Source organism: Chanos chanos, chromosome 8 (assembly GCF_902362185.1).
Source record: "Chanos chanos chromosome 8, fChaCha1.1, whole genome shotgun sequence".
Taxonomy (NCBI): Eukaryota; Metazoa; Chordata; class Actinopteri; order Gonorynchiformes; family Chanidae; genus Chanos; species Chanos chanos.
In genome coordinates this window covers 31,474,774-31,492,697 of record NC_044502.1, presented here as the reverse complement: position 1 = coordinate 31,492,697, position 17,924 = coordinate 31,474,774, and the positions used below count along the sequence as shown (strand labels likewise).

At 40.9% G+C, this 17,924-nt stretch overlaps 1 protein-coding gene across 1 annotated transcript; it reads right to left on the bottom strand.

Moving 5' to 3' along the window:
- Positions 1-3,563: 3,563 nt before the first annotated feature.
- On the bottom strand, positions 3,564-13,594 carry sms (spermine synthase). The gene is made up of 11 exons (XM_030782710.1): positions 13,527-13,594; positions 12,080-12,200; positions 9,929-10,016; positions 9,570-9,634; positions 9,303-9,478; positions 7,528-7,682; positions 6,027-6,116; positions 5,318-5,432; positions 4,773-4,852; positions 4,397-4,512; positions 3,564-3,644 (listed from the first exon to the last, which is right to left on the bottom strand). The coding sequence occupies exons 1-11, from the start codon at positions 13,570-13,572 to the stop codon at positions 3,614-3,616; spliced, it is 1,083 nt and encodes a 360-aa protein (XP_030638570.1). The 5' UTR covers positions 13,573-13,594; the 3' UTR covers positions 3,564-3,613.
- Between the last annotated feature and the right edge of the window lie 4,330 nt (positions 13,595-17,924).

The following is a 17,924-nucleotide window of genomic DNA, read 5'->3' as shown; positions in this document are numbered from 1 at the left end:
TTATACATTTGTTTAAAGTTGTCTAAGGAAGACTCCATCATTTTGGCTCAAATAATATTGTCTGTGATTGCTCTTAATACTTATTCATCATTTTCATTGTGATATGATTGTGAGCAGTATTTTTATGTTTTCTTAAAAAGACATTCTTGTTTTTCATGTTCCTTAAACATTATTTGATTTAACGATCCCTTCTTTCCTTACAAAGCAATGCGCTGATCTAGTATATGCATAGTTCTTCATAAGATTGTGATTCCTGATGTATTAAGTGTCTCTTGAATATACCTATAGCATATATAGTCTTCACCTGGGGCTTGCATCTAAACATTCATCTCAACATAGACTACACTTCAGTGTCACTAAAAGTTTCAAAGATATTCATTCCTGAAATAAATATCATAGGCAAACATGGCATAAAGGGATTAAGCCATATCTGATGACAGTTAAGCTTTGCAGAGATATAGCCCGATTAACCAACTAGAGGGGGTTTTGTCCCACTCTCTAACACCACCTAGAGGCCACCTTACAAAATTTAAGCTCATCACAGTCGTCCTTTTACCTACAGTTATGAGACTTCCATCTTATTCCATGTCACTGTAAATAAAGGGGGTGATAAGTTCGTGGCCTAAGGTAGAAAGAGATGAGTAATACCGCTCTCATTACATGAACATGCAGTTCATCTCTTTGAATGATTATGCAGAAAACCTGAGCTTAATAACTTTTGTGGTATTTTTGTTTCAGATAATTGAAAATCGCAAGTCAGCACTGTCTGAGAAAATGGACAACATCGGCCTTCATGCAGTCATCCGCTACCTCCGTCTCAAGGGCTTATCACCCAAGGAGGTCCACGTGGACATGGTGGCAACACTAGGGGAGGTTGCCCCTTCTTACAGCATGGTGAAGAAGTGGGCTGCTGAATTCAAACGTGGCAGAGAGAGCCTGGAAGACGACTCCTGTCCTGGAAGGTCTGTCACCATCACCACACAGGGGACCATTGACAAGATCCATGACATGACGTGACATGATCCTGACAGACGGACGAATAACACAGCAGTACATTGCCACAGAGCTGGGTATCTCCCAGAAACACGTCCATGCAGTTATCCACAACAAACTCCAAATGACCAAGATGTCAGCTCGCTGGGCCCCAAAACTCCTTGGGCCTGATGAGAAGCGGATTCGATACAACGTGTCAAGGGACAATCTTGTCATTTCTGAGGCAGATCCCGAGAGATTTCTCCAGCAATTCGTAACCATGGATGAGATTTGGATCCACCACTTCCAACCAGAGAGGAAAGAACAATTGAAACAGTGGAAATACCCAGAGTCTCCAGCTCTCAAGAAAGCCAAGTTAGTGACGTCTGCAGGCAAGGTGATGGCCTCCGTTTTCTGGGATGCAAAGGGAGTGCTGCTGGTGGACTACCTGGAAAAAGGTCACACTATTCCAGGGGCCTACTACGCTATTCTCTTGAGGCGGCTACGGGAGAAAATAAAGATTGAGCGTGGGAAGCTGACAAGAGGAGTGCTCTTCCAACAGGACAATGCTCTAGCCCACAAGTCCACAGTGGCAATGGCTGCCATCCAGGAATGTGGATTTAAACTCTTGCAACACCCGGCCCATTCACCTGATCTGGCACCCTCAGACTACTACCTCGGCCCCAAGATGAAGAGGGAACTCGGTGGTGGCCATTTTGACACTAATGATGACATTGCCACTGTGGATCACTTTCTGGAGGTCCAAGACACCCACTTCTACAAAGAAGGGAACCGCATGCTCGGTTGGACGGTTGGACTAAGTGTGTATATGTAGGAGGGGATTTTAAAAATAAATGTGCTAGCTTTTCTAAAATTGAATTTTTCTAAAATTCTAAAATCGGCTTCTGCCTTGGGCCATGAACTTGTCAATCACCCCTTGTATCTTACTTTCAAAATGCACGAAAAACTTCTCCTGAATCAGCTGTTCTATCAAATCAATACTACAAAAAAATGTGACAATCACTGGGATGTAAGTATGAGCATTGAGGGCACAAAAGAGGTGCTGCTACAGGTCTGTCTTTTCAAGCCAACTTCAAGTTTGTTCACAGAGCTTGTTTCAAACCATTTTTTCCCTCTTGCTACGTTAATTGACATCCACCATCTCCTGCGGTTTTCAGCCAAAACCCATAAAACTCAGACCCGACAGCACATTTTACAACATAAATTTCTCATAGACTTGACTGATATACATTGATAGAATGTTCATACATTCAAATTTCCTCAATATTCCAAACTGTCATTGATTTTGTCACAGTGGCCCGCATTTCTGAGTCCTCCCCTTTCTTCCCAAAGCATCCTGGACCATTCTGTCCCTCGATACAGGTGTAAGCTTCTGATGTCTTCAAATCAGTTTTTTCTACTTCAAATCTGTAATATGTTTTTTTTTTTGTACATCACACTGCATGTATGTTTTGTTGATGAGACAAAACTGATTTTAAACAATAATTTCATCACTCTTGAGATCACATGAGATTATTTAAAGGTGAATAAAAAAATAGAATCAAAATGTCTTACTCTCCAAGTTGCTTTAATAGCAGGTCATCATGCTAATGAACAATAGTTATTTTTCAGGGCTGGAATAACAGCATATAGTGAAGTAAAATCAAATAAATAATTCCAAAGAAACACCAAAACATAGATCAAAAGGCTTGAATGTGCATATATGTCAGCTACATTCAGTGAAAACTTTTTTTCAAGCACATGCAGCAGAGTTAAAAAAAAAATCAACATGTAAAAATGTAAAAACAATAGCATGCCTGGAAACCAATTTAAAAAGCTCTAGTCATAAAAAAAACAAAAAAAAAAACATTCTTCACATTTCAACCAAAAAAACCTGTCCAACAGAACCCTTTTCCCTTTTAAATTATATGTAGGCAATTTGATAGGAGGGAGGTGTCTTCCCTGGGGAGGGGTCTCTGTAATCCCAGAATGCAGCTGTGCCTTTAACATCCTTAAAGCACCATGAAGCAAATCACGCTAAAACACAAAAAAGGAAAAAAATCCCAAAAAACACACACACAGGCAGATGCAAGTGAAACTACAGTAAAAACACAGTATTCCTCATAAAATCAGAAATCAGAAAGTTAGTTGCTGTTGCTGCTGCTGGGAAGAGTAAAGAGAGGACCAACCTCACCCTCAGAGGCAGGAGTCAAGTTAGGAGTCTGGGGGGGAAAAAAAACAAAAAACAAAACTGTCTCACCCTCCAGACTTCAGTGTATTAAGCAGCATCCATTCCACACTGCACAACAGCGCTCCCTGGAGGGTAAACGCAAAAAAAAAAACAAAAAAGAGAAAAACCTACCAAACCAACACGAACTAACAAAATAAGACACAAACAAAAATCTCAAATCTGAATGTGATTTCAAACACAGAGTAACTGTTGATATCTAAAAACAACAACAACAACAAAAAAAGATGGGATGTTATTTGGATATGGAGGGACAGTCTAAACAGTGCGGCAGAAAAAAAGATCTGTGCATGCCCCCCCTCCTCTGTGCACGGGAGGGTGTTGAAAAAATCTTCACATTCCTACAGGCTGGGCTCGGAGGGTAAAGAGAGAGAGAGAGATCTACATGAAGAACTACTTCTTCCAGATGGTGTAAAACACCCACCTGAGGAAATACATTAAGGAAAGTATAATTCAAGAAGAGCAAAAACATTTCAGCTCCTAAGAGAGTAGCTCTACACATATATGTAGTTTTCAATCAGCTGATCAATCCATCAATCTATCCATGAAATCAGTCACGTCCCTGACCTAACTGTGAATGGATGAAAGCCACTGACTTACTATTAAGTTAAAAAAGGAGTTAAAAATGCAAACTGCAAAATGACCAATGTGTAAATACTTTACTGTCTGGTAAACACAAAAACAATGAAACCAAAAAACAAAGGTTTATGTTTTGCAGCCACAAGAAAAAACTTAAAAGTAGTTAGTGAAGCAGACTAACCACTCTATACATGCCTAAACTGTGCCTGCTATGGCAGAGCTAGGAAATCTGCATCTGTTAACATTATATATATCACGTACTTTGTTAAGCCTAGACACTTTGTCAACTCATGGCTATTCAAACTCAGCACAGCCTTATTAAATTTCACGTCTGTTTCATCAAAGGAATGTTACAGCTCCTGCACATCCCAGACCCTGGAGTAAAACACATCAAGGGCAGAGGCAGTGAGTAGAGTCAAAGTGTTTCCTCACTACGTTATTAAAATCAGGTGGAAATGTTGCCAGAAACTTTGCATTACTTTACTATGAAACTGATAATAACTCAAGATATTGCGCTCTTTGGCGGATTCGTTTGTATGTTTGCGAGCAATAATTCACCAGTTCACCATGTTAGATGGCTCTGTGTGGAAAGGATACAGCTCCATGTAAGAGGGCACACACACCACCTCTTTGGAGAAATCCACCTTGCATGAGAGCTTGCCCAACTGCTCCTCATACTGACTCAGTGCCTCAGTCAGATTCACACAGTTGCCCTGCCCAGAGAGAAGTTCACACTCAATTAGACAACAGTTACCCTGCCCAGAGAGAAGTTCATACTCATTTAGACCACAGTTATCCTGTAGAAAGAGGTCTAAAGCCTACAGTTATATCGTCAGAGACAATTTTGTAATGTGAAACCTCCACAAACTGCTTAGTGAACCTAAGCAAAAAACCAGAATGAACTGACAATTTTTTTTTTTAATTCATGAACAAATCTTGTTGACTAATTCTTAGTAGACCCCCGGGGTCTCACCTGCGTGAAGTACTTTCCAGTAGGACGCAGAACTTTTATAGACAGATCTAGGATCAGCCTGAGGAATTCCCACGTTGAGTCTAAGAGGGTATAAACCATGGCAGTTGAACAGGGACAGTCATTAGCGCAGTCATTAGTGCATCCTGCAGTTACCTTACATTGTAAACACTTTATAGTTAGAGCAAGTAATAAAGCTGAAGACATGCAGTCCTGATAAGAGATGCTGGCTTCTAGAATAAGTGATGAAAAATAAACAAAAGGATGAGCTGTACACATCACTCTAGGCAGTATTCAGTAAAATGATATGCATACACAAAAATGTCTAGAACTATTTTTTTTTCATTCTGAACAGGTATAAGCGATATAGAATGTGTTACTGGTCAGGTAGCCTGTCCTGCCGCTCCAGCGTGCAGCTTTAATGAAACCATATTTTCTCTGCTGCTGATTAGCAGACACACTGGCACTCTGCTTTTACATTCTTTGAGCAGTCAAAGAGCAGCTGAAAGTCAGATGAAGATAAGAACATTCTGGAAGCCTGCACTCACCCTCTTCAGGTGCTGTGGAGATAGGGACCGCTGTAAGGTCGTTGATAACGTAATCAAATGTCCTTCCTTCCTCAGCAAACTTTTTAAGGATGGGAACACAGTCTTCTACTAAAATCTACAAGAGAAACAGTAAAAGGAGAAGGGAAAGAGAGAAAGGAACAGATTCGAAATTCGAAATTCACAAAACATTACAGCGGCCTATCAAATGCACAAGGTTGATGAACTGCTGGCTGCATAAGCAGAACATTCTCCTTGGGCTGGCAGGTTGTCTCTAACTGACTGCATGTTAAGTTAAGTTTCCATGATTGCACACACACACACTGTGAACAGTGAGCAGTGAATTTGTCCTCTGCATTTAACCCATCCAACACACCAGTAGTGAACACACACACCAGACGCAGGAGCAGCATTCCTTGCGCCCGGGGAGCATTGGGGTTAAGTGCCTTGCTCAAGGGCACACAGCCGTGGATGTCGGGCCTGGGAATCCAGTCACAAGCCCGATTCTCTAACCTTTAGACCACGGCTGCCCCTTCAGTGTTTTACTCAACAGTTAAAGCAAATCATGCAAAAAGACCAAAAAAAAAAAAAACAAAACAAAAAAACAAATCACCAAACCAATCAACACATTAATGTGTATCAAAAGGAAGTTTTATTCCTTATCCAACCCATCCCTCTTCCCTCCAGCTCTCCATACCTCTTCTCCCCTTACCTCATAACAGTCTCCCTTCAGGTTGTCCAAGACGTTCCCACACGTCTTTCTCATGTGCTTCCGGCATCCTTCTATCACCAGCTGGTCAATGTGCAAGCTCGGTCAAGGAATTCATCCAACAATGCAGTCAGTTCATTAGATACATTAAACTAGTCACATGAATGGAATTACTCCTACAGTGAGTCACCAGGCCATGGAAGGCTATCTAAAGCAGACAGAAAAGGAATCCCTTTTCTGTTTGACGAAACATTACAATGGTCAAAACAAGTGAGCCAAGCGATTTCGCTATTTGGTTTTTAATACTTCAAGTTAAAAAAAAAACTGTTTGCTCCTGAGCAGTAGATGGTAAGCATGTGAAACCGATCTGTTCAACTTCATCCAATGACTCTCACCACCACCTTCAGTTCTGGAAGAGTGTTTTTAATCAGACACCTCTTCAGAGACTGCAACCTGCCTAACACTCAAACCGTAAAGCTGTCATAGCAGCGATTTTCCATAGAAGCATTTTCCCTTAGTGATGCATGCCAAATATTTCGGTTTCAGACCTACACAGTCTGCACTTTAAAAATCACTGAGGGGGAAAAAAAAAAAAGTTCTCACGCTACAAATCTACTAATATCACCAAATACAGCAACTGGGGTCGGTACCCAAGTGTAAACTGCTCTTTTTCTCCTCTGCACTCAGAAAATGTTTGCTATTCATGCACAAATTCCTTTCTCCTTGTTTCACAAATATTTTGAATTCCACTAAGCAACACTAGCACTATTAAAGCAAACACAGAATAGCGTGTGGTCTACTCATTTGGATTATGTAACAATGAAACTGGTATACAGCTTGCCTAAGGGAGGATGCAAATAACATCCACTCTACAAGCATATCGATCACAGAGAGTGCAGAATTTGGACGAGTTGGAGACTGAAGACTGACGCTGATTTGGTGTTCATCTGATCTTTAGCTCAGAAATACCAAGAAATTAGCCCTCAGACCAACATGCCACAGCATGACAGGACACAGCAAAGAGGTTGACTTTAAATGTTTACTTCTCGTGACCTTAGGTACAAAAAATACCCCATAATTTTGAGAAAAACTCAGCAGCTGTAATGATAGGAATGTGCTTGGTCAGGTCAGTACAAAACAACACGCACCAGAACTCACTAAGTCGGCTTTACCTTTTAAAGCCGTAAAGGGAATTGTTTTAAAAGCACTTTCTATAATTATTGCTAGAACTGTTATGTACAAGTAGTTATCAAATTTTGTCCTAAGCTGGCACAACTAGAACAAAAAAAAATCAAATTTAAAATAAAATATAAAAAAAAAAAAAGGTGAGATCCCTGGGAAATGTAGTCGTTATGATGTAACTCACTAATGACACTGTCCAGAGCACATTGCTTTTTTAAGAGTACAGAGAGTGTCATACGTGTCCAGGGTTTGAGAGACACTGGTTGAAACCCCTCTGGTGCAGGGTTTGAGTACAGTTTGGGAGTGAAAGCATGAAGGATATCTCGACCATGGTGACCATCTTTGGTTTAAGCTTCACCACCTCGCAGAGGATCCCTCCATCCCCTCCACCCAAGATAAGCACCTCCTTTCCAGCATATCTCTCTTTGCCACTGCCCATGATTGCCTGGGTATAGGCCAGGTCGCTCTCCGCCAAATCTGCCCATTGCATACAAGAACGAGAAACATTATACATAAGAAAAGGAGAACCATCATCATTCAGCTAAGCAAAAGCCTGACTCATGTCATCTGTATGTGGTAATAATTATTTTCTCATGTAAAACTAACAATATGAGCAGTGAAGGGTGCATTGCAAATGTAATTTTAATTAGCCCACATATGAGAGTTTCACGCCCTATGTGAGTAAAGCATAAAAAAATCCATATTTGTAACTCACTCTATCTAGAACAACAAATATTGACAATATCTTAGGATGTGAATAGGCTAGTTTGGCTTTTGAGCTGTACAAAAGCAATAACATCAAATTATTTCAGAGGTGCCAATACTTCAGACATTAAAACTATAGCAGTTACGGTGAAAAAAAAGTTGACAAGAAAACTCCAGTATTTTAATGAATGCTTCACCAGAAGTACATAAAAAAATAACATCACTTTTTCATAGCTAACTAAGTAGAGGCAGACTGCGCTAGCAACAAATGTTTTGTACATGTGAAATCTTCTCAGTGATGCCACAGTTTGAAGTGGGCTGTTAAGATTCGGCTAGCTAACAGCACACGATTTTCCACATATACATATGGTTTCAAGAACTAAAGTGACATCATTTCTATCTCATATGTAAAATCATTGTTTGATACTTTGCAAAGGTCTTGGCCTTTTGTTCTCACTGGATGATTATTATTGGGGTAAAGATATTCAGAATGTGTACTTTGACAACTAGTGAAATTACTTATATAATAGTCAAAGCTCTCGTCACAAAATAACTTGTACTGGGTACAAGTGGGTATAAGTTTTCAAGTATGAACTTTCAAATGTACTTAAGAATCTAAAGTAATACTATGTGATGCTCATACTATGGATTTCACTAAACAACCATGCAGACAGATATTGAGTATATAAGTAAAAAATATTATGTAAGATATAACATTATGTCCAAGTCCAGCTGATTTAAAAGGGAAAATGGAATAGGCCTACCACTCGAGTAGCTACATTAAAAAATGAAAATCTGAGTGCATTTGAGTGAGTGATTATTAATTCAAATCATTATTTTAAACCATGTCAGTGTCTGCCCTTTTGCACTGTCAACTGCTGGTTCCTGTTCATGGCCAGTGTGCAGGTCCTCAGCAGAACCGTTTGCATAAAGCACCAGTTAACTACTTATTTTGCTAGTGATTTCCAATCTATAGATGGACAGACAGACAGACAGGGTGTTCCTACACCTTCTAATACATCATTTGTAGGAAATGTAATAGAAGTGATCTGAAGTCCAGACACTCAGTAATAATACTTAAGTATCAAAGTATCATCTTCAAAGTTTCATCAGATTGGAGGGGGGAAAAGCTACCTCCTTGGTAGGACAGTAGTTCTGATGTTTGAAAATCCAGTAAACCAAAAAAAAAGTTTCTTTAAAAAATGGGCATATGTGCAAGCATACAGCTCACTCAGCATTGATATTAAGCTAATAACACACAGTAACCAATGCTAATAAACGCATTGCTACCATGTTGCATTTAATGTGCTCCACAGACATAAGACTCACACTGTACCATCATCGAAGGGAAGAGGTCATGTTACAACGTGGATGTGATCTTGCATAACTTACTGACATCTCCATTGAGGATGAGGATGTTGCCAAACTGACGTGAGTGCAGGATTTTGATGTTTTGGTAAGCAGAGTCCTCCTCATATACAACCTCATCAATGTCATACTCGACTAATCTGCCATCAGCTGTGGGCCAGTACTTGTCCACTTTCCCACCCCGTACCAATGCAGGCAGCCTGTAAGAGCCAACAAAGACAGAGCTCTTCAGTCACTTTTAACCTCGAAACAAATAAACAGAACGAACACACGAGAACTACAGATTCTTGCCTCTTGCTCCTGCGGATATTCCCATGCAGGAGAGCCTTCAGCTTTTTCTCCAGTGTGTTCAGCAGCTGTGAAGAGATACAGGGACTTATTTACAGACGTCAGCATGAAGTCACATGATACCACATAAATAACATACTGTTTCATTTTCAGCTTAAATCACATTAATCCCATTTTCTTAATTTGACCCTTAAAAAAAACACTTTAGAGGACTCAAAAAAGGCGAAGATTCGCCTGTTGTATGGTGTGCACATGTAGGACACAACAGCTGTGGCAAAATTCTTCCAGAGGGCTTGGCTGAGGTGAGAAAGGTCATTTTGACTGTCCAGGATGTTCAGCAGTTTAACAGCCCAATAACTTACATTGTCTATCTGTGCCATATCGTCATCATCGCAACACTGCAGATCAAAGGTAACTAGACCACGGGAGTGCACTCTCAGAACAGCAAACCTGGTGAGAATGGGAAACAAGTACAAACAAACAAAAAGTGAGAGCCTGTTCCAATAGAAACAATGACAAAATATCTCACAACACTACTTCGACCTTGCTCCAAAAATGTATCTCAATGTACCATCACTCCGAGACTGCAATTTATGACGTTTGACCATTTTAATTCAATCTCTGTAGCAAGGATTAACCATTTAAGTCACTGCTTTTTTTCCCTTGAAGATGTTGATTAGAGAAAAAAAAAGTTACGATATTGCACATTTTGCGTAACATTTTGTCGGTTGTGTCTGTGGGGAAGAAACCCGCTCTACGGGTTTTTGAACAAGTTCTGTTAGTATTAGCATTCCAGTGGAGAGGAGATGCACCAGTACATTTCTGATATGCCTGTTTGTGTGCTGGCATTTGACCTGCATCAGCACAGGAATGACTGGTTTCCAGAGACCCCTCATGTTTCTGAGCTCAAGCTCTCAGGAAACGGCCATGTATGTGAACGGGAAAGGAGATACATTGCAGTGTTTTCTTTAGTGAAAATCCATCCAATCATCCCTGGGTGAGAGCAGGAAGCCCATCTGGCTTTGGAAGGTAGACTGTAGGTTATGCTGCGTTGAACGTGGTGGTGACTAAAACTGAGAACTTACCCCAAAGTGTGCATGTGTGTGTGGTGCTGCCCAGGCTAGATTCATCCCAGCTTAGGCCAACACAAAGGGTGGCCATCTGTTTACCACTAACTACACACAAAACAGGAAGTGAGCTCCAAAGCCCTTAGATCAGACACACAAAGCCACCAAAGCAGGAACGTCATTCATCTAAACGCTGCTTCATTGTTGGCCAGAGGATGCACTTAACTAGCCAATCAATGGTCATTCTAAATTGTCTGAACACAGGAGCACACCTGCAGTTTTGACAGACTGTAGGCATGGTGGTGGTCATTATTATTGTCTAACCCACGTTGGTTCAAGTAAACAAATTGTGCTTAGCTGTCAAGGGAGGGGTGTGAAAAGACTATGTAACTGTGGCATGTAATCAGGTCTGATGAACAAGAAAACTGTACGACATTGTGTGCTGCCAAAGAGTGCCCTACCCTTCACTTTTCTCAAGATTTATAATTATGGTCTGGGAAATCTGTGTTTTCCTCAAGATGGTCAACTACCGCATTGGTACAATATTGGTTAACCGTTTACAAATGAAACTGTCAAAGCTGTCCTTTAACCTCACAGAGAATGCAATCTCTGCTCAAGTCCTATCTTGTATCACTTGTGGTTTGGATTCTCTCCACCCTGAAACGTACACATACCATGTACAACAGTCACACTATCACAGTTCACATAGACTAAACACAGTACAAGCACACACGCAGTGCCTGAGAACATTAGACACACGATTTAAAGTATTTGGAAAAAAGCATATTTTTCCACTCAAACAAATCAATCTTTTTTTGCTATTTGTCAAAACGTTGGGGCCGTGAGACTCTGGGTTTTCCGCAGACAATATGCCATTGAATCCAAACCAAATATGAGTCAGTTCAATTCAATTCACAGGCAAGAATGCTGTAGCAGGTAATAATCCAGCAGGGCTGATCTAGTACATCCTTCGTATGTTAAGCACAATGTGCCTTGCTCAAGGGCAAATTAACACTACATGTCAGTATTAATTCTACTGCTATTGCATTTTAATTAAATCTCAGATGTTAGCATGATAACTTCAACAACCAAATCAATAACAATAATTTATCTCCTTGTAGACTAAACCTGAAGCAAAGGCTTGACATTTCACTTTTAGGAATAAAAAACTTCTCTTTTCTAGGGGCATGGCATAGGGGGCATAGTGCATTCTGATTGGTTTAAAAAGTATTTTAAGAAAATGTAAGGAACTGAATGGATTGCGCCAGTTTAGTGTGTACATAACACTTAGAAGACAAATCCAACTGCCACATCATTGCGACATCTTTTAGTCTGATTTTAACGATTTAAGCTTTCAGAGACTGTTCAATGGCAAATGCAAACAGCTGCTTTGGCCAACCAAGCTCCACTCCGGCCGTTGAACATCCTTGGGTGATGGTGTCTTACCTGCCGTTTTTGCCAATAAAGGTGGCTAGGTATCCATGTCCCTCTGTGTCATGGACAGTCTCTGTCATTTCCTGCTCCTGAAATATGGACTGTAGCCCCCGTACAGTTGCAGGAAGGTCAGCTGTGGGAAGGTAGGAATGGAGAACAAGTAGAGAACATAAGAGTTGTGAATGTGATCTTTCCTTACATTGCAGTGATGTGGGCAAGTGGGGGCTATGTGCTGCAGGAGGACCTTAACAGTTCTCATTCATCTCCAATTACTTGTTTAAACAATTCAGTGCCTGGTTTGTCAAAGATACACCACTGGAGAACTGGTTCTTGAAGATGCTTGACTCCTACTATGCTGTTTCCACAGAAAGATTCTCACAAAATGATCATATGAAGCGATGTATCTCGAATATGAGAATACTTTAAACTCATTCACGATGTTTTCTTGTCCAAGACGGTGTCTCCAATGCATCGACGGTAAAGTGTGTGCCTTTGCTAGTTTGTACTTGTGAAGCTGTATGCAATTTGACAGCAAGGTTTTATAACTGAGAGGGTCGTTATATGACACCTTTCACAGCAGCTCTCACGTGAAACGTGTGCCAGAAAGAAAAAAGGTATTTACACGCTTAATGACTACTGCAGGTTACTACTAGCTAGCTGAAGTCTTATCGGCTTGCGATATTATTAGCAGTGGTAGCTCTCAGCGCTTGAGAGTGCCATTGAATTCGGAGCAGTAGCTAATTCCAGGTCAAGCACATGGTAAAAGATAGACACGGTCTACGTGCCAAATTTGAAGACTTGTGATGTGTCTCGAACACGCTGCTGCAACTGATGTAGTTAGCCTCGTATCAATACTTCGTGTACCACCCTATTGTCTAATATTACTATAGTTACCACTCCACCGTTTAAAAAATTAATAGCGGTCACTAACATTAGCCTGACAACTCCTTCTTCGCCATAGACCGCGGGAAAGTGATGCAAATTCGCGAGCTAGTTAACTGTCATTACCCAGAGCCAGTAACTGGAAACGGCTATTAAGTACATTTGGATTATAGGACGAAATACTAGCCTTTTCCGAAAGGTTGAAGAAGTTTAGCAAATGACATCTATTTGTTAGCTAGCTGACCTGCTACCCAAGAGGCTTGAGCCCATTCAAATCTATAATACACAGTCGCCACTCAGAGAACGGGACACACTAGCTTTGGCTAAAATGGGAAATGTTGTGCTTAGCAGGTCAAATAACAATAAGTCCAAACGTGAGGATTCGTGATCAATGGTGGTGTTGAATATAAAGAACCTCTCCCCATTAAGACCTGTCCAGTGGCAACAACTTAACAGCCAGGCAGTTATTAGAGAATCAACAGCATACTGCAATAGCGCGGAGGCCCCCTGTTCTGTAATGCAATTTCAGTTGTGCCCCCTCTAACCTTGGTCCAGTAGATGTTGCACTGGAATTTACCTGGCGCTGAAAGGTTGAAGTCAAGGGTGTAATGTCGCACTGCCATGTCGGGATGCAGCCGTCTGCCATGCCTGGTATAGGCAGCCGGTGAAGAAACGGTACAAGTGAGTGGTGGCCGAATATGGGTACACAAAAGCGGCGCTCCTCTCACTCAATGTACAGCAAGCGAGGAAGTGGGCGGAGTGGCCGCTTTCTGCCGTCGGGGCGGCCCCCTCGAGACCTAGAAGAGAGTCCCAGCATAGAATATGAGTGAGAATGGATTTGCGTGACGTCATCCCGTCGCTTGTATAGCCAGACAGTGGCACCCATTGAATTATCGTCGCACCACCGACAAATGGCGGCTGTGGCCAGAAAATTAATTCCGCTCATTGGGTCCTATTCAAACTTCCGTATTTTGTTCAGAGGAATCTACGAAAGTTGTATTCCTGAATCTGCCAACATCAATGACCCATATCAAAATATAGACTTGTGATGGTTTCTAAACTGTTCCCCAACTGACGGGCTCGGGGTAAAAATAAAATACTTATCGGTTTACTGATGACTTAATCGAACTAGTCTATGATTGGTCAAGCATACAACAATAGAAAACGCTACTTTGTAATTGGTCGAATCAAGTCATCAGTTAAGTAGTGTATTAAGGAGCATATAACATCGCCAATGAAATTAGTCACTGGCAAGCCAGTGAGGGTAGCCATGCGTGATATGCTACAATTGCTTGCATTACCAGTTTTTTTTTTTAATCAATTCAGCACACTCAAACCAATATTCTAAAGTCAGGATGCTTCTCAACAGAAGACAAATGCTAAAACATCAGGCGGCAACTTTATAAGTAAAACTCAAATCAGTTTAAAGACAGGACTGAAAATCAGTGAAGAAAAACAGGACTGACTCGTCTGATAAATGTTGTCACACAAGTCTTACACAGTTATTTTGCCTTAATCTTTCCTTGATTTACTGATCAATAATGGGCAAAATTCAATTTAATTTGATTTGATTTTTGTATAAGTCACTCACTGCTTCACATTTGTCCACCTTTCATCCTAGGCTCCTAATACGTCAGGTCCAGTCATCCAGCACTATTTTAGAGGCCATCTAGGACAGCTTAAGACTGGTTTTAATCATGTACACAATTTTTTCCAGATCATCCTCTGGCACTTTGGACATTACTGCATGGACTTTTGAGTAATATTAAGAACTCCTTGTGCATGTGATCTGAGAAATGACACACCCCAAATCCTTGGGCACCAAATCTTTTTTTAAAATGCAAGTACATCCTATCTCGATCTGGACGATCGACTCGACAACTATGGACAGATGGTAAAGATGCCTGATGCTTTTTTTTTGATGGACTGTGCAATAACCTGATGTTCTTCAGATTTTGCAGTCCCAAGCCTAAACGATATTTCAAAGACCCATCTGGCGACTGCACTCGGAACTTCCCCTACTTTAATAAATACGTGAGAGCGAGCAAACAGCAACTTCGCATAATGTTGCTTTTTGCGTCTCGCATCTTTGATCATGTAACAGACATCCCTAAAATATCGTGTTGTGTTATAGTGTATGTTCAGTGACATTACATTATCGTTGAGACAACAAACAAACAATAACTTGTTTGCAGTGTTATAAATGTTGTGAGACCGTTCTGGGCTGGTTGGATGATGACTGTTGTAGTCGACATATCCCATTGTTCGCCGGTGGCCTTTTTAGGGAGTGGTCTGTTAAGTCCGCCAAATTCAAAAGCAGAGAAGCAGAAAAGTTCGGGATCTCGGAGTAAACATCAGAACGAACGACCCCCACGTTTTAAAGCAGGACAAAAAGTGAGTTTCAATAGTGATTGTCCTTTTATTGTTAGTGACGTTATTCTTTCTTTAAAATACTACAGAACTTTCTTTGATTTTATATGGACTATGGTTATATTTGTTTTATATTGACGATGGCGTGGTGGCTATAAAGAGATGAATCGCATCAGGCTAAATGCATCCCGGCCATGCTAACGAGCGATTATTATCTGGGGTTCGTTTTTAAATGTTGGTATACAGCCTTTGTACATTGATACAAGATTCATTGACTACCTCACTATTACTAATCGTTCGTCTTTGACATGTGCTATTGTATCGGGACTTATGAAGTGAATGATTAAACGCTAAAGAGGGGCTGTAGTTGTTATAGCCTAGCTACACAACCAAAGTATTCAAAGTTATTTAGTTACAGTTGGCTACTGTGCGAATCAACGTGAATTAGTCTTTTATAAACTTCAGAATATCTATCAAACCAGCCTCAAAGTTAGAATAAAATCAAACTGGAATCGCGTCTGTGTTATCGTAATGATTTCGTGATCAAGGTTCTGTTCTAACGATTCACGTAACTAGTTGCATCAATTTACTCGTGCTGATTTTGTGTCTAAGACAGTGCAGTCATAATAAGCCTGGTTACAAAGTCCATGCCAAAGCTCAGATTGTCCATAATGCAGAAAGTTTATATCAAGCTATTATCTTTATTAATCCAATATACTTGGTCCCCTTTGCTACTCTTTGAAGGTGTAACATGGCTTCTACAGTCATTAATGGAGTGGACGCTGCAGTAACGAGAGCCTGGCGGACATACGATGTCCTTGGCGATTCGGGCCCTGATAGTCCCCCCGAGGAACCGGACCACTTCCGGAAGCTGCGTTCCTCTACATCCCTGAATTCTTTGCGGATGTCCCTTCGGAAAAGACTGCCTCTGAAGTCGGTGCAGTCCAACGTGAACGTCCCCGAAGATTTGGCCTCGATGCCGACCCAGAAGACTAAAACTGTTCACAAACTGGCGCGCACTGCGAAGAATTCAATCGGAGGCGCATATCAGGTTCATTTATTTAGATTTTTAACCAGTGTATTTTTTGAAAAGTTTGTTTTTCTCTTGCACTGCCATATATTCTGTCAGGCCTTGAATGATTTACATAGTCAACCTCCAATTTTCCCTCAAATGCAATCAGAAAATCCAGAAAAGCCTACGGTCACGTGAAGATTGTTTGGTGAGGACACCAGGAGCAGGTGTTGAGGGGGATGAGAATGACTTCTCACCAGCAGGGATCAGCTGCACCCCAAGACGCCTTGCTTCTGGTTCAGGCCCCTTTGTCTCTGGTGTCACCCCAAAACGTGTCACAAGGTCAGCCACCAAAAGAACACCTCAAGCAGCCCATGCCCTGGAGAGCAGTGATTCTGCTGTGAGGGCAGTGAGAACAGGACGTACACGGAGGCAGCTGGTTCGTATGGCAGCGCTGCAAAGCCCCTTCGCCTCACCAGAGACCATGAACCAGAGGAGGTAAGGTTATGTGAAAGCTCCTAAGTAAGTACCATGGTTTGACAGTGAATGATTAGCACACTAAAAGTGCTTCATCAACACGCTCATTTAATTTGCCAAGATATCATTGGTTTCATTTCTTACATCCACTATATTACAGTTATCTGGAGTGATTTTCGTAGCGACATGATTTCAGTTTTATGTGGTAATTTTTAAAAGTTTACAATGCCTCGAGTGGGACACGCTGTGCTCAGTCACTGAATGATGTGCTGAACTGCGGTGACTGGAGCTTTGAATTTGCTCTTGTCTGTTAAAGGCAGTTTGAACGGGACCTGGACAGCGTCTCCAGCGGTCTCCGGAAATTGAAGCGCCTCTCCCGGGCTTTCGATGACATCATAGGGAGGGATGACCGGTGAGTAAATTCAACACAAGTGCCAAGACAGGGCATTACCACACTAAAGCAGGAGTGTACTGACAACATATTTATTCAAAATAAGAATGTTTTTACATGAACCGTTTTAATATGTGATTACAGTTGATAGCTTCCATTGCTAAAGGCTTATCTTCCCTACAGCTAGATTTTAAAAGTACCAGAAACCCCATTAACAATCCATGAATCACAAATGATCAGCTTAGAGTACACAAATTGAAGTCGTATTTGATTGTATGTGCACAGGCAGTGTTTGCTTTCCATATAAGAAGTGTTACTTATTTCAAATAGATTTTGTAGATTGTGACAAATGCACTGTAGACTGTTCCAAAAGCAGGATTAAAACTTGTTTTTCATTCTGTCAGCAGCAAAATTAGGTCCTCTCTTATCCGGAAGAAAATCTGAGGTACGTGCCTTTGATTCTTTTTCTATGTCATCCACACATTTAGTGCAGTGTCAGCGCTGTTGCGCAGGCTACTGGTGAGTGAATTTGTTACATTTAGATACATGAAATAAAAAAATAAAGCTGCTGTAATGAATTTAAATTAAATTTTAAAAACAATTAAATAATCTTAAAGCAAGACTCCCTGAAGTGCTCTGGCATTTATGTGCTATATTTAAAACATGAAGCAAAACAAGATGAACAACAATATTATAAATAATAAAACTGATTATACTTTTTAGGA

Coding starts and splice junctions, on each gene's coding strand:
- sms (XM_030782710.1), bottom strand. CDS start 13,572: ATGGCAGTGCGACATTACACCCTTGACTTCAACCTTTCAGCGCCAG. Junction 7,683..9,302: donor CATCCTCAATGGAGATGTCA/GTAAGTTATGCA, acceptor TGCAATGGGCAG/ATTTGGCGGAGAGCGACCTG. Junction 6,117..7,527: donor AGATGGTCACCATGGTCGAG/ATATCCTTCATG, acceptor CCGAGCTTGCAC/ATTGACCAGCTGGTGATAGA.